The 22,070-nt window shown below is 45.7% G+C and overlaps 1 protein-coding gene and 2 non-coding genes across 3 annotated transcripts; all 3 read right to left on the bottom strand.

Annotated features, from left to right (window-relative positions):
• Positions 1-9,900: 9,900 nt before the first annotated feature.
• On the bottom strand, positions 9,901-9,971 carry TRNAG-GCC (transfer RNA glycine (anticodon GCC)). Its single transcript has one exon. It is a non-coding gene; the product is annotated as a tRNA-Gly (tRNA).
• A 7,693-nt stretch (positions 9,972-17,664) lies between these two features.
• On the bottom strand, positions 17,665-17,735 carry TRNAG-GCC (transfer RNA glycine (anticodon GCC)). The gene has a single exon. It is a non-coding gene; the product is annotated as a tRNA-Gly (tRNA).
• Positions 17,736-21,323: 3,588 nt separating this feature from the next.
• Positions 21,324-22,070, bottom strand: LOC149370006 (uncharacterized). The gene has a single exon (XM_089576774.1). The coding sequence runs from the start codon at positions 22,068-22,070 to the stop codon at positions 21,324-21,326; it is 747 nt and encodes a 248-aa protein (XP_089432900.1).

The raw sequence follows: 22,070 nt of genomic DNA, 5'->3' as shown, positions 1-22,070 counted from the left end.
CTATTGTCTTTGCCCTTTGAAACTGTTGAACATTATTTTAGGTTTCTTGATGTTAAACCGACACTGAGGAGAAATTAAAGCTGAGTCCTATCCGTTGTAGCCACAAAAAGACGCTTTGTTAAAACAAAGCTCTTGTAAGGCAGGAAAGAGTAAGGGCTGAAATTCAGGTGTCGCTGCCACAGGCCAATAACGCAAGTACAAGTGTGTTGATGAAAATAGGAGAAAAGACACCACAGACCTCTGAGGCTGAGAAAGGTGCACGAAGGTCATGCGTTTTATCGATAATGAAATATATATATATATTTTTCTAAGGCCGCTAGTGCACTTTTATCAAGCGAGGAAGACAAAATAAAAATGAAAACTGAATGTGGGCAGCGCTGTGTTGTGTCTCTGCCTGTGTCCTTCTTGTCCCGTTCGTTGCGGTGTAGTCATGGAATATCGGAACCAACTCACCCAGAAACTTACCTTGTCAAATTTCACTATTGTTTGCTCCTTCGCGGTTATGCGCTTTGCGTGTCGTTTCGTTTCTGGCGCGCCTAGTTTTTCAAGTGCGGAGCAGTACAGGAAGTCCAAGCGCTCCTCGAAGTGCTCCTCGGACCGAGTTCATTGCGCAGCCCGCACCTGCGACGAGGCAAACACCTGTAACCGGCTGATGTTGCACAAGCCTGCACGTAAGCGAACGCACCAACCAGCGAGCGTGTTCGCTTCGTCAACGTTTCAAGACGCAAGGCTGCTGAGTCAGTGCTACGATGAGCATTACTACAGAATCTAAAAATGGGCCCACGTTCCAGAGTCTACTCATTAGTCGTGATGGTGGCTCGGCGGTGACAGCATCCGCACCAGTAGCTTGGCTTCCTGCCGATGCTACCGACTCCTCAGCGCTCCCCGGCAGGCCCACCACCTCAGACCTCAAAAGCATCGCATGCTGTGTGGAGCTGAGGTCGCTGAAGTGCAGGCCGTTAGTAATTTGGTTAGCTAAGCTTTCTTTCTCATAGTTTGCACTAGACCTTGTTTTGGATAGGGAAAGCACACGTAAATCATAGTTATATTCCTCGGAAGATAAGTGTCACGGGCGGAAATGAAATCCTGCTTGATTGTGTTTTGTGTTGATGATGGTGGAGTCAGTATCAATATTGTTACAAGTCGAGGCCTACTCAGTCCGCATCGAGTGACTCAAGCGACGTTGGTCCTCTTGCAGCTTTCAAGCATGAACCGCCTCTACCACGTTCTCGTTGACTTCGGCGTGGTCGGCATAAACTGAGGGCTTGCTCAAGTTTAGCCGCTGCTAATGCGGCGAAAAGGAATATTGCCCTATGTTCGCTGCTTTGCGGACTTATAATTCGTTCCGTGTTTGAAGGACGGTCAGGCCTTAAGCTAATTTTTACCGAGCCGTGAAGTGTGCTGTTCATAGAGCTCACGAGGAAGTGTCTGAAGAAGTGGCGAAAAGACTCACAGAACGCCTACCACCTTTAAAGGGAGTTTCAGTGACATCATCGGCGGCAAGCAGAGCTGAATCTTAGCCCCTACATCGTTTTGTGTTGAGGTCAGCAGAGGTTTTCTTGTTCATCGTGCTTATACAGGCAGTATTCTCAGGACATCGTAGTCGTCTGAGCGTGATGGCCTGCTCTCTGTTGAGAATATCCTACCCAAGCAGAGCCATATATCATAAAATGTGGCCGAACAGATACGCGAAAGACTGCGTGTGGTGTGGGGGCTACGCCACAACGTACCACGCCACCTGGGGCTGTGAAAAAAGCCCTTTATTACCAAAGATAAATAGCCCTAGTCTAGAGCAGTGGGAGGCCCTCCTGACTGACTCCGACCCGAGCACACAGCTTATGCTGGTGACGATTTCCAAAGCAGCGGCGGAGGCCAACGGGATCCTGGAATAGAGAAGACCGACCACTGATGCCCCACATCTATCTATCCCCCACTCCCTACTCCCTAAGTCTTCCCTTTTCAACAATAAATGTTTTTTACTACTACTACTACTGAGCACATTCGGGCTGTATTAAATTGGTAAAATGGGTTTTTCAAGAAAGGAAATGGAGCAGTACTTGTCTCGCATATCTCGGCGGACACCTGAACCGCGCCGTTAGGGAAGGGAGGAAGGTAGGAGTGAAAGAAAGAATGAAAGAAAGAAAGAAAAAAAGAAAGGAAGAAAAAAAGAAGGAAGGGAAGAAAGGAAGAAAGAAGGAAAGAAAAGAAAGAAAGAAGAAAGAAAGGAAGAAAGAAATAAAGAAAGAAAGGAAGAGAAAGGAACAAGTCGGGCTGCATTGCAACCGTTGTATTTTACGGTCCCCGGTCCCCTGCATACATACAGCATAACTAGGAGGGCGCTCTGTTCGGACTTGATCCACGCGCGCTTAGCTCTGAAATTCACTTATTCAAATGCTGCGTCGAACGTCCGCGGAAGCGAGCTGTCTGCAAAACAGAACTGTTATGCTGTCTGTCGCATACCGACTACCTTTGTGCTCGAGGCAGAGCGCGTTTCGGAACGCACGCGTCTCGCTTATGTGCTGTGTACCACGCCTGGAAATCTACACTAGCCAAGGCCTGGTACCGTTCCAGCTCGTAGGTTGCTATTAATGGGCCGCCACTCGAAACTGCCTCGCAAGGGTGGCCTAGACGTGGTGGAGTCGCGAGCTATGTGCAGTCCAGCCACGATGACGTCCGGGATCGCTCGGGATGGTTTGAGCTCTTGCATGTGCCTGATGCCGATTCTGGTCGCGCCTCCAAATGAGCCCCTTTCTTTTCCTTCTCGTCCTCTCTCGTCTTCACTCTACGGACTAAAGACGACGCCGCGATAACAGGTGTTGCGGTAAAATAAGTAGCGTGTTGGAAGATAAAATAGTTCACGTTGTGTAAATTGTGTAATGTGTAATGTAGTTGTGTAATGTAGTTCACGCGCTAGAACAACCTACGGTGAGGAGTCAATAGATTATCACCTACCGTTATTACTGAACACGTTTCCAGAACTGCATTCCATCGCAAATGATTCTAAAACACGCTATTCTTTTAAAAAACGAGTGAAAGAAGCACTACTGCTAAAGGTTGCAGATTGTTATCAAATGTCACGATAATATTTTCATTTTATCGTGACCTCAAAAGAAAAACCTGAAATAAAAAACAAAAAAGGCAACCAATACGAGCTGGCTCATATCGAATGTTAACTCAGAACCAGGACTGGCATTCAGTCGTGGTTGTTGGCGAGTTATAACCTGATAACGTTTTCAACCTGATGTTACCTGAGACGTCACCAAAGAATGTGTGAAACTGTTTTGTGCTGTTAGCTTTTCCTTGTCGATACTGTGTTTTTGCTTTTATTACTTATGTTTCTTTCTTTTTGTTTTGAATTGAAAAAGACTGCCCTTGAATGTGATGTGATTTCTCTAACGTACTAGGTCTCCTTCAGCAAATACTGGCACTGTTCGCCGCACAGCGTGCGTGAAGGTCACGAGGCCCCGTCAGGCGCCATATGGACGCCTTTTGCCTCGTGAACCTCAGCAGATATAAAAACAAAAATCCCCAAGTATAATCCCCAAATAATTCTACATATCACACATTGTTTGTTGTGGCAGTGTCGTGGTCGTTCGAGGAGAAAAATGAGGCGCAATGCATGGGCACACCCCCTCCTCTTGGAAAAACTACCGCCATAAAAAAAAAGCATGCCTCCTGCGGGAATCGAGCCCGAGCCACCCACGTGGAAGGCGAAAAAAAAATGAAATTTGCTAGACATCATTAACTATCATTCACTTATCGGCCTATGTGTCGCTGCGAGCAGCTGTCGCAATCCAGCTGCGTGGTGGCCGTCGTCTATTCTGTTAGAATATTCTCGCGCGTCGGTAGAGCTCAAATAGGGGACCCGCAAGTGCGGTTTGCCCATTATAAACTTTTCTATTGACTGCAAAGTGACTGCAGTGTTGTGCGCCCATCAGTTCGAACTCCGGTAAAATTATCTCCTCCTTTCAAATTCAAATCATCGACACGAGAGCGCACATGCATACTTCACAAAACTGGTCATTGTCCGGTGCCCTGATCCATCGGATTTTGACCGGAAGAACACACGCTAATTCAGCGGCAGAACCCTGACCAGTGCGGCACTTAAGACACCTTGCACACGTGTTACCATGCGATAGAGGATAGCGCGTGTCCATTAGGACACAGTCGGTGCGCATATTATTCAGGGCTTTGTGCCCATTTATTTCCCTTAAGAAGCATTGCTTGCTCTCTCATGTGCGTCAAAACAACTATTACCACAACCACCTCAAATTGAGGAATTAAAAAAAAAGAATGCGTCGGCCGGGAATCGAACCCGGGCCACCCGCGTGGCAGGCGAGTATTCTACCACTGAACCACCGACTTTTTTTTTTTTTTTCTTTATTGCCTGGCTTTGACACAAAAAACTGGACAACACAAACAATCAACAAAAGACAATACCTATGTACACACGACTTGTGGTCAGCCAGCATAAATCTGGCTCCGTCCAATTAAAATTCACGCAACGTACAGAGCGGCTCTAGTCTTGAGAGCCACTCCGGAGGCTCCGCAGCGGCTTTCTGAATGGCCAGAAACATCTCCATACTTTCCCGAAAGTAAATTCTGGCAGGTCTTGCGTCACTGTCACAATGCCAGCCTGCCATTCTGGAGCGCCATATACAGTGGAGGCCTGTCAGCATTATTAAATCGAAAGGCACCCCATCCTCATTTTCAACACATAAGAACCGGATGCCATACGGGTCTAGTGGAAATTCTTTCTTTAATGTTCGCTGCAATACATCCCATAAATAAACCCCTTCCCAACAGTGTAAAAATACATGGTCTATTGTTTCCGGCTTTCTGCAAATTAAACAGTGAGATCCCCAGGGTAAAAACAATTCCTTTCCCTCTAAAAATTTTTTAACCGGTAAGGTCCCGGTGTGCAACTTAAAAAAGAAGGTTTTTGTTCCAGGCGGCACCTGCATTTTTTTAACTCTCTTTAAAACGTCTTTGCCTGGGCCTCCACTGTACAAGGCCCTGTACAAGGGCTCGGGGAAAACTACATCGCACAAGGCACGGTACAGTTTCTTTCGTTTCACACTGGCCAGAAAGTCATTTGAAAACCGCGAGGAAAGAAACCTTACACTGGCTACGACTTCCCGGTAAAAACCGGTGACCCTACTATACACCTCAGCAGTTCCGACTATGTACTCTGGAAGTAGATGCCGCAGCCTAACATTGCATACGGTACGCAAAAAAGGGTCTCTTGTGTCCCTAAAAAACAAAAAACGATTGACCAGCTGTCGCAAAAACAAATGGCCCAATCCCAACCCGCCGTCTTGTACCCGTCGGAACAGGTTGGTCCGGCTGCAGCGCTCCCATTCAGACGACCAGATAAAGACGGCGAAAATTCGGTGTAGCTTTTGAATACTTAACCGTGAACAGTGCAACACCTGCATTACATACCAGAGCCTGCTGATAAAAAACAGGTTACAAACAGTGGCTCTGGCGAAAATCGACAAGGTCGTTCCTTTCCACTTATCAGCTCTCTCCCGTGTCTCTTTGACCTGCCCTGTCCAATAATGTTCACTGTCACGGTAAGCATCGAGCGGAACGCCCAAGTACTTATCTGGCGTTGTCGTCCAAGGCACGCTGGCAAACCGCTCAGGCGTAGATGCCCACCCGCCATGCCACAGCCCAAGGCACTTCGACCAGTTAACCCCGCTGCCTGTAGCTTGGCTGAAATCGCGTACACATTGAACAGCCTCGCTTATGCCTCTCTTGTCAACGGCAAACACAGCAATATCATCAGCGTACGCCAAGAGCTTTACTTCGGCTGCTTGTAAAGTAAATCCGTTAATACTCCTGTTTTTCAGAATCTTTAAACAAAGGGCCTCCACATAAATACAAAATAAAAGGGGGCTGAGGGGACAGCCCTGGCGCACCGAACGCTGCACGCTAATGGGGGCCCCCAGACTCTTGTTAACGATCAATCTCGTCGTGCAGTTCCGGTATGCCAGGGCCACACCCTCGCGGATAACAGAACCAACATTAACATGGTCTAATACTGAAAACAAAAGTTCATGGGCAACACAGTCAAAAGCCTTTTCCAAATCGATCTGTAAAATAGCCACCTGACCATTAGTGTCATCACATGTTTCTAAGACACTGCGCGCAACGTGAATATTTGTGAAAATAGACCGCCCTTTAATGCCGCAGGTTTGATGCGGACCAACTAATAAATGAATCACGGTCTGCAACCTTCGTGCCAAAATCTTCATGTAAATTTTGTACTCGACGTTAGTGAGTGCTATGGGTCGGTATGCTGTTACCAATCGTAATCTGTCTATGTCGTCCGTCTTGGGAATAAGCACAGTATGGGACGACCCATAGGACGGAGGCAGTGCTTTTACTTTATAGGCTTCATTAAAGATTACCTGCAAGACCGGGGAAATTACATTTTTAAATTCTTTGTAGAATGCCGCGCTGAACCCGTCCGGTCCAGGCGACTTACCTGGGTTTAAACTGTCTATTGCTTGCTCAACTTCCCCTTGACTTATCTTCTGCTCTAATCTGTCTTTAGTTTCGTCGTCCAGACGCGGCATCTCGGCTAGAAACGAATCCTTAAATGCGATAACATCTACCGGATGCAATGCGAAGAGCGCCTGGTAATGCTCGAAAAAAGCTGCTTTGATATGATCGATGTCTGTTTTTGAAACACCTCCCCATTCTATTTCATGAATGTGATTTCTTTCGGCACGGGCTTTTTCCAAACCAAGCGCTCGTTTCGTTGGCGCTTCCCCTGCAGCCATGTCTTCTGCCCTTGCCCTCACCAGCGCTCCCCGATAACGGTCTTCCTCGATTAGCTCTAGCTTTTGTTTGGTTTTTCTTATGTCGTCCATCCATTTACCAGGCGCTCGGCATTCCTGTTTTAGCATCTTCTGAAGCAGTGCCTTTAGCTCCATTTCCTGTTGTTTTGCTTCATGACGTATACAGGTGGCTCTTTCTATGGCTTTTAATTTTAAACTTTCTTTAGTGAGCTCCCACTGCTGCCAAATCCTCATATTGCTACTTGGTTCTATTTTTGCTATTTCTTCCCTTACAGCCCGGTTATAAAATTCGTCTTGAAGTAGCTTGTCATTTAACCACTGAACCACCGACGCCGATGTTGAGAAGCTAAACTGACCGTCTGCTGAGAGCGCAACCTGTTACGCAAGTCTCCATGTAGGTCATCCCACCGTCCGCGCCTGCCACTGAGAAGCGACTGCTTTTTGTCGAAAAAAAGAAAACTGCTGTAGTAAACCATGTATTCAACGACAGTGTAGACTACATTAATCAGCATTTATTTCGTCGCTCGAATGCGTTGCAGATTCACCGTTTAAAGCCACTTGTTGCGTTAGTACTAACATACCCAACAATTCTGGACAAAAGCATTTTTAAGCAGGAAACCATTTATGTAAGCATTTTGTTTTCGCATAACGCAAGATTTCACTATAAGAGTCAACATATCCGCAGATACCCGACGGCAGTCTTGTATTTTTTTTCTATTATTGATTTTGCTGTCTTCAAAAGCAGTCCCCATTGGATTTCTACGGCAGTCTTGAGTGTTCGATGCGATCGATGGAAACATTCCAAAAGAAAGATTTTGCTAAACATGAGAAGAATGAACCGTCATTTTCAATATTTCCATTAGAGTGTTCTAAAATTTTCCAATTTTCAAAATTTTCGCTCTAGAATGTTGGACATGCAGATTGTATTTTTTGTTGCCGTGCGCGTTTTTTCCCCGAAGCTCTAAGTGTATATCGGCAGGATATCGACGGAGAGTACTCAAGTGAGTATACGCAGATAGATGACCACACGCATCCCTTTTGAATCTGTGAGGAGGTGAGTGCTAACTTTTCTAGTAATTTTAACTGATTAATTGCCTATCGTATTTGTACTCGCACCCCCTCCCTTCTTTTTATTTTAATTTTGATCCGGTGGTTACATTTATGCAAACTTAGAAGCGTCTGCTTTGAAACATTTAAACGGGTTGGTTGCAGTTGTCACCGTGCTCGGCATTTTTTCCCTATGTTTTTATGAAATGCGTCGAACAGAACGGTACTATGTATGAATTTTGCCACTTTTCTTAAAATGCAGTATTTAATCTCGAACTTGGAACCTCACGTCAACGCCCTGCTTATCAGCCACCATTATCCAACCACATTTTTTTTTGCTATCTTTCACCGCAGATTCCTTCACATTGACTTTCTGGTCACAAAATCGTGGGGCTTAGGGGGAGCGACAAAGCCTGCATCGACATCCTAGTGGATACAGCCACATTCTATAAAAATATGTTCAGTTGTTTCACACAGTTACCCCATACAGCACATGTGCCATCTTATTGGTTGAATTTCTTTTTGTAACTTTGGTAAAGACACCCGGATGAATTTTTGGTTAAGACACCCTGATCTAGCTTCAAAGAGTAGGCTGTTTCCTCTGGTGCTACGAAATCACAATTCCGTCCTGATTTCTATTTTCCCATTTTTATTTATTTGTACAGTGTGCCTCTTTTCTATTCAAGTAATCCAGTTCTTGCCTTCTGCATTTTTAACCTGTCGTTTATTTGTTTCGCAGCCGCTATAACCACCTAATTATCAACCCCGTAGAAACCAAGTTTATGTTATTTGATCCACTCATAAACTCACAAATCACTTGCCTTCTTTATCGCTTGGCCGTGCTTCGCATTGCACTAGTGATAGCGTGACAATCTTTGGTACACAACTTGATTGTCACCTAAAACTTTATCATGTCAACCAGCTCAAGGAGAAAGCCGCATTTGGAATCCCTGATCTATAATAAAATCTCTTTCTTTTTCTCTTCTTCCGCGCTCTTATCGCTTTACTATGCGTTTATTCATGCGCATATGAACTACGACACTGTAACATGGTGATACGCACACCACTGTCATTTGCGCTCGAAACAACGCATTCCAAATGAGGTCGTACCCATCATTACCGGCAGATCATATAATTCCGATGCTATGCCTTTGCTACGTGAGTATAATCTTATTCATTAATAATTCGTTTCAGTGCAATCTAGCTATCATGCTATTCAGGTGAATTGACAACAAAACTTTCTTTTCAGTTTACTGAGAATACTTTTTAAAATAGTACCACACCAGGATTGCAGCTCACAAAAATTTTCTTGCTACCCCAGGTCTGTGCTATTCATAGAGTTCTCGTTTAACATCTATTTCTTTATGTAATAAACTGCCCTGAGTTTAAATTTACCCATGTCTTTGTCTAAGCGTAAATCAACTTTGAAAATTTTTCTTTCACAACAATAGAAGACTTGGCAGATTTGTGTGTGTGCCTTTCATTATCGATTATTTAAGGTGTTTCTACTCCGCTCTCTTTATTCTCTTTGTACTTCGTGCAATGTTATGTATGAGGATGGTGCTTTTATTTTACATTTCTGTGTTTCATCCTGTAAATGTGTTTCTTTTGTTTCCATCGCATGGAACGTTTTGCTATGAATATTAGCTTTCTTAATAATAAACAAGTACCTCTCTGTTTTGCTGCTCGTTTATTTATAATGCAGCTTAATGTTAATTTATCGAGGATATCGTTACAGCCGCCTAACTATGGGTCCTTCAACGGCATACTGATGTTATGAGCCCATCCCTCATCTACACCATCAATTCTAATCAATTACATTATCGCTATTAATTGACTTCGCCGTAAATATACCATTTTGGAGTTATCACAGACTGCTCAGCTTCTATGTACACTAACAATTTGAAATTCAGCCGGAGGCACGAGCACCTGTCCTGTCGACTTCTTTGTTTGTCCTTGTTTTTGCAGCGAGCCATGAAGGTAGACCAACAGGCCGAAACAGCCACTTCGATCAGTAAAAATGCTCCGGAAAATTAAAAAACAGTGCGTCGGCCGGGAATCGAACCCGGGCCACCCGCGTGGCAGGCGAGTATTCTACCACTGAACCACCGACGCCGATGTTCGCAAAAAGCCCCGATGACTGTCTATTCATAGCCACCTGTTACGCAAGTCTCCGTTAAGTAGGTCATTGCGCCGGCCGGCCGGTCTCTCCTACACACAGGAGCACTCTGTGTCGAGAAGAGGCCTTTTGGTAAGGCGAATGTTCACAGAATTGAATGTCCAGTATGTGGGCATGAAATTGTTCGAAATGGCAACGTTTTTGTTTGTGCAGAACTAAGCAGTCAAGGAATTTCTGAAGACTGCATTGTTCGTTCACTCCTGAGTACTGCATACATGTATATACTTAGTGGAAGCATAGCAGGCCCGAGCAGTTGAGTAACGTACTGAATATAGATTTGCAGCGACTTTTCACACGGCCATGTTTCGGTAGGGTTAGTGGCATCGCCCGTGTGCTGCGCGATGTCAGCGCACGTTAAAGATTCCCAGGAAGTCGAAATTATTCGGGAGGCCTCCACTACGGCACCTCTTTCTCTCTTTCTTCTTTCATTCCCAACTTCCTCTCTTCCCTATGGCGTGGTTTGGGTGTCCACCGAGGTATGTGAGACAGTTATTGCGTCCGTTCCTTTGCCTAAAAACCAATTTACAATTATTCAATTAAAGAACACTTGTCTGTTGAAATTTTTCAGCAGCCCTCCACAACGGCGCCTTTTTCTCTCTTTTTTCTTTAGCTCCCACCTTACTCTCATCCTTCAAGGCGTGGTTGAGGTGTCCATACGGAAGTGACAGTTACTGATGCTTTCATTTCCTCAAAAACTAATTATTTTTTAGTTCCGCGACCCACCACACTCTCTTCGCGTCTCAAAAAGTTATACCTATCATTTTGCTATCCACAGCTGGCAGAGTCAGTTTCTGCCTCATTGCTTAGTATGTGCAAGATACAATTATTGTACTTCTTTTTTTACCCCGAGGCACCAGGAAGTACCTGCAAAATGCTCTCCGCTCCATCCTGACATAATACATATGTGAGTGCCATACCCACCAATTCTGCAGAAAACAAATTTTCAACGGGAAAGAAGGAACGCATTTTTTTTTATTCTACAAGATTTCACTATAACAATCAATACAACCGCACATCTCCTGTCCTGCCGGCTTTCATTTTTTTTGCTATTGTCGTTATTGCTGTCGTCAGAAACGTTCCCCTTTGATTTTCTATGGCAATCTTAACTGCTCGATGCGAGCGGTGGAAGAACGTTAAAAGAAAGATTTTGCCACTGATAGAAAGAATGGACCATTACTTTCAATATTTCCATACAGCACCTTATAATATTTCAATAAAATTTTTGTCCAAAAATGCTGGACATGCATGGTGCAAAGCCCTAGATATATGCATTACCTTACTGCGCCGAATATCGCATGTTTGTTTTCACCAAAATTCACTACATGACTGAGGAGCTCTTCCATCGCCTTTCAAAGCTATAGAGAATCATCCTTGACGTTCTGTCGCAGTTCACAGTGATTTACATCGTGTACAATGCAGCGTTTTGATCAGGTGTAAAGACGGAAGGACTAGACAACTTTAGGACACAATAATTACACATTGGCAGTGAAGGAATAGCAATTGCTACGTATTTCTAAAGAAAAAATAGCTAGCTTCTAATTAATACAAATGGTCATTTAGTGTATGGTGCGTGACGGGCTCCATTAAAAAGAAAAGACACGCGCACTGTTTGGCTTAGGCTGCGGATGCTCGTGCCTCTAGCTATGCTGTGAGTCAAATGCAACGTGCACTATGCGGACAGACGATGCTGCCATCTCTGAGTTCCCGGCGTTAAGTATCTTGGCGTGAACGTTGTCCATTTCTGTCTATGAAATTGTTCGGCACAAACTTCTCTATGTTTTCGGACAGCGTACCTCAACCTGTGCTCCATATGTTCGACGTGCTCATACAATGCCCGTATTGTAATAGCCCTATTGAGGGCATTTACGGGGTACAATAAACGAAATAAACATTGACAAACTAGTACTAATCACTTGGGAGTGACTGCCATATGCACTCAAAACCATTCTTATTCTTCTGGTTATTTCATTCTCATGGTCCGGATCTGCGGTAATTACCTGCCGTAAGTAGATCTAATTCCCTACCACTGAAACGCTTCATTGTCGTTGCCTTTCGTTACTGCTGAGCATTGTTTTAGATTTATTCATTATAAATCGACACTCAGAAGAAATTGAAGTTGACTTGTGTCGATAGAATGCAAGCTCCTAACCACAAAAAGGTCTTGCAAGGTAGAAATGAGCAAGAATTAAAATGCAGGTATCACCGCCACAGGCCGCGCTCGTGCTTGTGCTTGTGCGCTTGGTCATCGCGCTTGTGCGCTGTCAAGCACAAGCGCGATGACGAAAGAGCCGAAAACCCACGGATCACTGACGCTGACAAACGTGCATGAAAGTTATGCGTTTGATATTGAAGTATCCAACTGTTGCTCTCAAACCGCTAGTGCACTTTTATCGCATGAAGAAGACAGAAAAAACACAACCTGAATGTCGGCAGCCCAAGAGAACCTATTCTTGGCGGCGCAACAGGTGGCCAGCTTAGTTTCGCTATGTTTCGGTGTTTCGCGGCTGTATGCTTTGCGTGCTCGCGTGATTTCTTCTTTGATGCGCCTCGATTTTCAAGTGCGGAGCAGCACAGGAACTCTAAGTGCCCCTCTAAGTGGTTCTCAGGCGAAATCCATGCTGTGGCACACCCCTGCTCCGAGGAAAGCACCTGTGGAATGGTGCACGAGCCTCCACTTAAGCGAACTTACCACTCGCCGTCTTCGCTTCTTCATCGCATCAGTACGCTCAGCTGCATAAGCAACAATACGAGGGCTGTTATTATAGAATTTCAATATTTCCGCACGTACCAGTCCTTACTCGTCAGTCGTGACGGCGGCTTGGTTGTGACAGCTGCCGCACCAGTAGCATGGCTTGCTATCTACGCCGCCGACATCTCTGCGCTCGGACTATCCTACCAAACATACCACCTCAGCCCTTAAAAGCGTCGCACGTTGTGTGGTGTTTAGGTCGCTGAAGTGCAGACCGCAGTCCTTTGCCAGAACTTCGCAGTCGGGATCCGGTACAGGATCCATCGTAACTCTGGTGCAAACGCAGACGAAGCGCGGTCGTAGGGACGCCTGTTAGAAGCCTCCAACGACAGTACGGCGGTAGTTTAGTTTGTAGACTGCTGCTAGGCTCCACCATTCGCCGCCAGCAAACATGGAGGTGACTTTTACGTCGCTTTCCGGCTTTTTCGTCATCACAGACTCCCGAGTTTCAATCCCAGCATCTGGAAAAAGTTTTATTGCGAAAGCAATACTACGCCAGGTCAAACCGCTCGTCGCGTTGTCCGTGGCCCGTGGACTCCCCTGCTTTCAAAAACGAATTGGCCAACATGGGTGGCACATTTTCTACCGGTGTCTTCGATAGAAACAGCCACCGGCCAGTGCAGTGGTACATCATTTAACCGCTGCGCCACTGGGATGGTAGTGGTATGGTGACTCAACGCCATCTATGAGTGGACATTAACCCACTACAGCTATCGCGTCATGCCCTTATGGCGAAGCCTAAGTGTCCTCTCCAACTGAAGAACGAACACCTGCTTTCGCACATCTGCTCGGTTTAACGACGTTGAACCCCTACCAATTTTTTCAGCTGCGCATCTAAATTTCTTTGCAATGAATGCATCTTTCGCAGCCGGGCAAACGACGACAAAGCCATGCAAGGCCCAACTACCGAATTTTGCTAAAAAAAAAAAATTGGTAGAGGTGTCCTCATTGCTCCTTTAAGGGTCCCTCTTCGATTTTCCTAGTTGAAAACTGCACCCGAGCACCTCTAGGCTGTGTCCGGACCGGAAGCAGAGTAAAGAGTGGCGTGTGCAGACAGCTCCAGCCTGCCCCGTGGGATCCGACGCGCTTTGCAAATCGAGGATACGCTCGCCGTTGTCTGCTAATGGCCTGTTCGTTTGCTTGCATAACCGCCGCACATCATAAGATGCACCAGGAGAAATAAATTTAAGACGATTGTAAAATGAGCTCGAGAAGCACGAAAACATTAGGAAACGAGGCCTCTGGAGAAAAGTTTCGCAATAAATGTTACTGGCTTAAACTTTTCCCTCTTTTGTTTGATTATAAACACTATCAGACGGCACGGTATTCTTATCGGCGGTTCAAGTGGAATTCGGTCGCTGCTTCCTTCCCGCAGAAGAAACATGCCTTCAAGAAAAGCATGAGTTTCTCATCCATTATTTTTGTTTTCGTGTGGGATCGGCTCAGTAGCTGAGCGCCCTACATTCCACTCCCCCTTACGGCAGACTTCTCGAATAATAAAAAAAGAGCGCCCTAACCACTTGAGCCACCGCGGCAGGTATGAAGTCAGATGGTCGGTGTGGGTTTCCTCCGGTCTCAAATGCCTTGCCTCCCACTCTCGTTTTCTCTGTAGCCTTTCCCTGCAAAATCTGCAGATATTGTGAGCAAAAGCTGGGGTTGTTTACAAACTTTCCATTACTTATTCTAGCAACGTGACTAATGACTTTGATAGCATGCCAAAAAACTAGCTGCCATGAATTCAACCAGCCATATCTTTTTTCCCGAAAACTGATAGCACACGTAATACATTGAGTCGTGTCTTATGCGGTGACGTTTGTCGGAGTTCTTAGGTTTTTTTTGCGCTTCTTCCGCTGTACGCAAGCTGGTCCGATGGTTGTCATGAACGGGGAAACAGTGACGCTGTATCCGTTGGCTTTCCCTGAAGACAACGGCCGTGCTCCCGGCTCGAACCGGACAATGCAACCACCGTAGGCGATCTGGGCTCTTGCGGGGTCAGCTTCACGAGGCTGTAGCACGATGATAGCAGCAATGACCTGTGCGACAAAGGCGAACGATGTCAGACTAGGTGGCATGGCTATACAACTGTCGAGCCCACGAAATCATTAACGATATATGTACATAGTGTAGAAGATCATTGTTAAATATAGAGAAGGGCTGAGCAGGGAACCCTGCTGAACTAAATCGCTAGTTGTTAGTCGCGAAGCTGCGGATTTATTAGCAGCTCCGTATTGTTCGCGATTGCACACACACTTATGTTTGAAGTAGTTCTACCAGAGTTCTTCGAATTCCGTAGTATTGAAGTTTTGGTAATAAACCGTCGTGGTTTCACATGTGTAACGCTTTAGTCAAATTAAATGGGCTCATTGTTAGTCTTTTTGCCTCTATATCAGGATAAATTATGGATTGATTTAATATTTTCATTTAAATCAGCATCAACATTGCACATATTTAAGTGACCACAAGTGCATACCACTAGTGCTTTAATATCCGACATTTGATGGTCCTTTTAGTTTCTTTATTTCTTGCTATGTGCTGTGAATGCCTTGATATATGACTCCTATTCATGCCTTTGTGCATCAGTTTCAATCAATTTCACTTTTAACATATTTTATTCAATTTTTGTTACTTTCATTTTTATTTTTTTTGTATTCGTTTGAATGCTTCGATATATGGTACTATTGATAATGTTTTTCTATATCAATCCTACCCAGTTTCAGTTGAGCGCGTTGGCTTCGGTATGTTCTGTATTCATTGTGATCTGCACAGAATACTTTCTTCTTTTCTTCTTTTTATCCCTTGCAAGATCCAGTTCTGTTTATGCTCCTTTGTTGATATGCTTTGTTTTACTTTGCAATACCTTATCAAGGGTCCCATTTCAGTATGCGACTTTGGGACCCTTGATAAGGTATTGCTAAGTGGAACTTGCGACTCTGGGACCCTCGTCTGTACTATTAATGTGGATTGAATTATGCATTATACCTCATAATAAATAAATTCAAACCGAAACAACGTTCAGCACAGCTAGCTCTGTTTATTTTCCATTCATGTATCCATATTACTAGTTTGTGAATAAATTATACGGGATGAAACACTGCTCAACCGTAAAACATTTCATTCTCAGCAACCTTTGCTAAAGGAAGCACGATTGGATGGGACGGCAGTTTTCCAAACCCGTTTTGCTCACTCTCTTTTGTCTTGGTACCTTCTTTAGCTTTATGTTGTGAAGCATAACAACCTGTGCTGATTTTTCTTCTATTTAGAAGGTGGTTCGTAACGTATGAAGCATTTAATTTCACCCGCCAACTTTCCATCCATTCAAACCGCTTCAAAATTGTTGTGCATATTTTACCTCACGAAATGAACGCACTCCAACATGTTTCAGAGGTTTCTTGGAAAAAGGTGCGTTCAGTGCGTGAGTAAACACTAATACCTTCGCGCGTACATAGCGCAGGTCTGAGGTGTAGAGTGGAAACAGGAGCGCGTAAATATGGGTTCCCTGTTCTAAATCTTTCTGTTGAATGCTAGCTGAGTGCAGGGTGGTTACCCGCCAACCGCAGTGCAACAGTCCAGTCCCTAGTGCATCAGTTCGAATTGCAGTCAAATTTTCAGCCTCCTTCCAATTGTCCGCATTCGACAAAATATGCATACATCACAAAACAATCCCGAACGCGTTGCGCTGAAGAATCGGCTTTCCAGTGGGAAGGACCCAACCGAAATCAGCGACTAATACTGCAGGCAGGAAAAGTAAATATACAAAAGTGACATTGCCGATTTATTGGCGGGCAGCTCATCTCTCTATTCAGAAAATGACGAGGACTGCAGGCAAGGTTTACCATGCTAAACATCTACCGACCAAGTGGACCACTAATGCATTTACAGGCATTAGAATTTCAAATTTTTAATCCGTGTTCGTGTCCCATTTACATCTCCGGTTCGCAGTACCTTGACTAGTATGGCACTTGAACCCTCTTGTACACATGCCTCCGTGGAGCGGAGGATATATGGCATCAGCACATTGGCCCAGCAGTTGCCAGATTCTATCAGGGCTCTCACATCGCTGCTCTCTTAAAGGAATCTTAAAAGGAATCTTAAAGAGGTATCTGAACTCGTCTTTTTGCCGCGGAAACTCGATCTACACGTTCCCGGCATTCTTAGAAACTAAGATTTATTGCCCTGTGTGGCCGATTTCACTAATTAAATCGGATTAATGTCCGACTCCCGCCTTTTTTTTTAATTTTCCCCGTACGGTGGCCGGAGTCGACCAACGCGTGGAGTGCCTTTCAGTCAGCTCCGTGGCGGCTTCCCGTTCTGCCACCGGCGGAGTAATACGTAGTAATCCATATAAGCACATAGCCCGCGCGTGTCTATTTATGCGGGCTTATTTTGCGGCTATATGCGAATGAAACTATTTATTCACGGAAACCTAAAAACAAAATAAAGCGAAAGCAAAGCCTCCACGGAGCTGGATGAAAGGCACTACACGCGTTGGTCGACTACGCCCATTGTAGGGGAGAATTCGAGAAAAAAAGAAAGGTGAGAGCCGGACGTTAATCCGAATTAACTAGGTAAATCGGCCACACAGGGCAATAAGTCGAAGTTTCTAAGAATGCTGGGAACGTGCAGGTCGAGTTCCCGCGGCAAAAAGACGAGTTCAGATTCCTCATCAGTGCACCTTTAAGAGGTGTGGCGTGTGGTCTCGCGTTTTCAAATGATACAGTAAACAACTTTAATGATTCATGAAAGAACAAAGTGAGGGGTGGGGAGGGGGGAAGGAGAGGAAGCAGGACGACGATGGACCCTGGGGCTGCTTTAGATGCCGGACGCTTTTGTGCTTCGGCGACTCCTCGGGCCGAGACCACTGCGGCGAAAAAAATGAAACATGCGTCGGCCGGGAATCGAACCCGGGCCACCCGCGTGGCAGGCGAGTATTCTACCACTGAACCACCGACGCTTTTTTTTTTCCTTTATTGCCTGGCTGTGACATCACACAACAAAATGGCGGGACACAATGAACACTTGGTGTTGATATAGTCAGCCTGCCAGGGGCTGGCTTCGTCACTTTAAAATTAATTTAGGGCCATCAAAGGCTCCACCCTTGACAACAACTCGTTAGCCTCGCCAACAGCTTTGACCCTATCCACAAACCGGTGCACAGTTTCACGAAAATAAATTCGTGCTGGCCTCGCTTCGGAATCACAGTAATATCCTGCCATTCTCGCGCGCCAAATACTGTGGAGGCCCATTAACATTATCAGATCGAAAGGTACTCTGTCCTCGTTTTCAATGGACAGATACCGTATTCCATGGGGGTGAAGTGGAAATTGTTTCTTTATAGTCCTTTGAAGTACGTCCCAAAAGTAAACCCCTTCCCAACAATGCAGAAAAACATGATCTATCGTTTCTGGTTGCTTGCAGATAAGGCAGTGATGACCCGACGGAAGAAATAAGCCCTAATCCTGTAAAAACATTATGACTGATAACGTTCCAGTGTGCAACTTGAAAAAAAAAAGTTTTAACGCCGGGCGCAACGTGCATTCTCTTTACCCTCTTTAACACATTCCTTCCAGGGACTCTACTGTACAAAGCCCTATACATGGGTTCCGGCAAGACAACTTCAAATAAATCCTTGTACAATTTTTTCTCGTTCACTGTAGATAAATATTCGTTGGAAAACCTCGTTGAGAGAAATCGGACACTTGCGACAACTTCTCTGAAGTGCCCAAAAATTCCGCCCGATAGGGTTTCCGTTGCAACAACAAAGTCAGGCAGCGCGCGCCCCAGCCTTACTTGGCACACGGTGCGCAAAAACGGATCACTGACATCACGCAGAAACATAAATCTGTTAACAATCTGCCGCAAGAAAAGGTGTCCCAGACCCACTCCACCATCCTTCACTTTTCTAAATAAATTCATCCGGTTGCACCTTTCCCATTCTGCAGCCCACACAAAAACAGCAAAAATTCGATGTAGCTTTTGTATGCTCATTCTTCCACAATGCAGCACTTGCATTGCATACCACACCTTACTGATAAAGAAAAGGTTGCACACGGTGGCTCTAGCGAAAATTGATAAGCCTGTTCCTTTCCATCTTTCCGCCTTCTCACGCGCATCCTGGGTCTGCAGTCTCCAATATGTTTCGCTATCGCGATAGCTTTCTAGCGGTGCTCCAAGGTACTTCGTTGGGGTCCACACCCAGAGTACGTTTGCAAAGTGGTTCATCGTCGTAGCCATGCTCCGTGCCAGAGACCCACTGAAGCAAAATGGTGGTTTGAGCTAGTTGGTACATCTTTAAAATTTCACCAGCGCTGCGACTTGTTCCGCTGTTCCGCTGCGCTCTGTTCTTGTTCCTAGTCGCAGCGCTGGTGAAATTTTAAAGCCCCACTGACTTGGACCAGTTCACTCTGCTGCCAGAGGTTTTGCAGAATTCAGCGACACATTCAACGGCCTCTGTTACACCTTCTCGATTAACGGAAAAAACCGCTAAATCATCCGCATATGCCAGGAGCTTCACCTCCGCAGCTTGCAGCCCAAAACCAGTTATTCTCTCGTTTTCGATTATGTTTAAACACAAAGTCTCGATGTAAATGGCAAACAGAAGAGGGCTGAGGGGGCAGCCTTGACGTACCGAACGCTGCACACGAATGGGGGCCCCCAGACACTGGTTAACAATCAATCTCGTCGTACAGTTCCGATACGCCAAGGCAACTCCCTCCCGGATAACATAACCAACATTCACGTAATCAAATATGCACAGCAAAACTTTATGCGCGACAGAGTCGAACGCCTTTTCGAGATCAAGCTGCAAGATGGCAACGCGACTATTTGTAAAATCACAGCACTCGAGCACACATCTTGCCTTGTGTATGTTAGACAGAATAGACAGGCCTTTTATCCCACACGTTTGATGGGGGTCAACAATTTCCTGGATTACACACTGTAACCTTTGCGCCAACACTTTCATATAAATTTTATAATCAACATTCGTGAGAGCGATTGGCCTGTACCCTGTTACGTGTCGTAACTTGTCAGCTTCATCCGTTCTCGGAATTAAGACAGTGTGTGATTTACCATAGGACGGAGGCAATTGACGTACGTCGTAAGCTTCATTAAAGACCGTCTTCAACACTAGCGCGATTCTGCTCTTAAATGATTTGTAAAACGCCGCGCTTAACCCGTCTGGTCCTGGTGATCTCCCAGAATTTAAATTGTCTGTTGCCATTTCTACCTCTGATTCGGTTATTGCCAGCTCTAAAACGTTTTCTGCTCGTCGCTGAGTCGCGGCAGTGCCCCAAGAAACCTGTTCTTAAACGTATTCGTGTCTGCATACTGAAATGTGAAGAGCGCCTGATAGTATTAAAAAAACGCACGCTGTATATGTTCGTTTTCGTCTGATAAGATGCCACCCCATTCTATGCTATCAATGTGATTTCGCCGAGCATGAGCCTTTTCAATTCCCAACGCTCGTTCCGACGGCGTCTCCCCTGCTGCTATATCTTCCGCTCTGGCCCGCACCAACGCTCCACGATAACGGTCCTCTTCTATTAGTTCAATTTTCAGTTTTATTTTCCTAATGTCATCGATCCATTTACCAGGCGCTTCACTTTCCTTTTCTAGCAGTTTTGCAAGCATACATCTTAGATTGCGTTCGTTTAGGTTCTTTTCGTACGCAATGGCACTAGATCGTTCAACTGCTTTAATTTTAACCTGTTCTTTGCAAAGTTCCCACTGTTGCCATATTTTCAGTTCACTACTAGGCTCTATTTTGCTTATTTATTCAATTACTGCACAGCTAAATTCATCGTCCTTAATTAGCTCGTTATTTATTTTCCACATATCCCGACTAAAAGCACTGCCCCGTTTTTTCAATCCTATCCCACATACTGCTAAACAGTGGTCCGAAAAAGCCACCGGCACAACATGGTAACTGTTGCATTTTGGAATCACATCCAGCGATACATAAATGCGGTCAAGCCGAGCATGGCTAGTCCGCTGAGTGTGTGTACTTCACGCCGCACGCGCCTTGCAAACACTCTGCCACATACTCAAGGTTCCATTTATCTATGATTTGCGACAGTATCTTCGTACTTGCGTCTCTGAACACCCTTGCATTGGTCTTATCGCAGCCACTAAGGACGCAGTTGAAGTCGCCCATGATGATAAGCTGTTTGTCGGAACTAAGACGCTGTTCAACACTTTGAAAAAACGCAGCCCTTTCGTCCGTAATATTTGGTGCGTACACGCAGACAATTCGCCACTCAATTTTGTTCAATGTAAAATCGATAGCGACACAACGACCTGACGGACACGAGAAATGAGCTTGCATGACAAAACCCGGCAACTTCTTTACAAAAAGGACGCTGCCAGCAATGTACCTATCGCATGACTCACTACAGCGTAGAATCTAGACGTGAAACGTCGCACCATGCTCCCGGTCTCTTCCTCCCCTTCTACTTTTGTCTCCTGCACGGCCAGTAAGTCAATATCGTGCTCTGTTAAAAGCCGGTAAACTTGGCTTTGCTTTTTCTTTTTTGTCAAGCCCCTAATATTGAGTGTGGCTACTTTCAACGGGGTTACAGAAGCCATTGTCGCAAATAGTGAAGAGGCCAAGAGCATGGTGCTTACCCCACACGTCTAGCACATGTCTAGACGCAGTCGTTGCCACCGGAGCCATCCGGTGCAGGCCCCTGACCTTGCCGCGGGGCTGCCTTATCGCCGGCACGCTTGTCCGCCAAAACGTTGGGTTTCGGCTGAAAGATGACCGTCGGGATTCAGCAGTTTTTGCTGGCGGCTCCTCACCACTGAGAGCTGCCGCCTTGTCCCCTTCGTTGTCGGTCAGGCCATGAGGGCGCTTGGCTGGGGCGGTGCCGCTCGCTGAACGGGCGCAGCTCTGGTCCTGCTGTTCCTCGCTGATCATTGGCTCGGCGTCCTTATTTGCCAAGACGTTCTCCCCGTTTGCCGACGTGCTCGCCTGACTAGAAGGTAATTCTTCCTCTTCGAGTTGCTTCCTTTGGTTGCCATGTCCACTAATGTCTCCGCTGGGAGGCCCTGATGCGTCGGTCGTCCCGGCAGCCTTGCCAACTTCCACGGCTCCTTTCGCCGCCTCCTCCGCCTCGACGACGTCCATCAGAAGCTCTGCCGTGTCGTCTCTCGACACCGCACCGGTAGCCACCGCGTATGTGCGAACACACTCACTGTCACCGTGGCCATAACGCCTGTATTTGGAGCACCGGGGTACCTTGCATTCACGTCGAACGTGACCCGTGCCGCGGCACCGTAGGCACTGCAT

The sequence above is a fragment of the Amblyomma mixtum genome, chromosome 1, assembly GCF_055824585.1.
Source record: "Amblyomma mixtum isolate Tamu chromosome 1, ASM5582458v1, whole genome shotgun sequence".
NCBI classification, from domain to species: Eukaryota; Metazoa; Arthropoda; class Arachnida; order Ixodida; family Ixodidae; genus Amblyomma; species Amblyomma mixtum.
The sequence above is the reverse complement of the archived record's forward strand: the minus strand, read 5'-3'. Positions and strand labels throughout refer to the sequence as shown.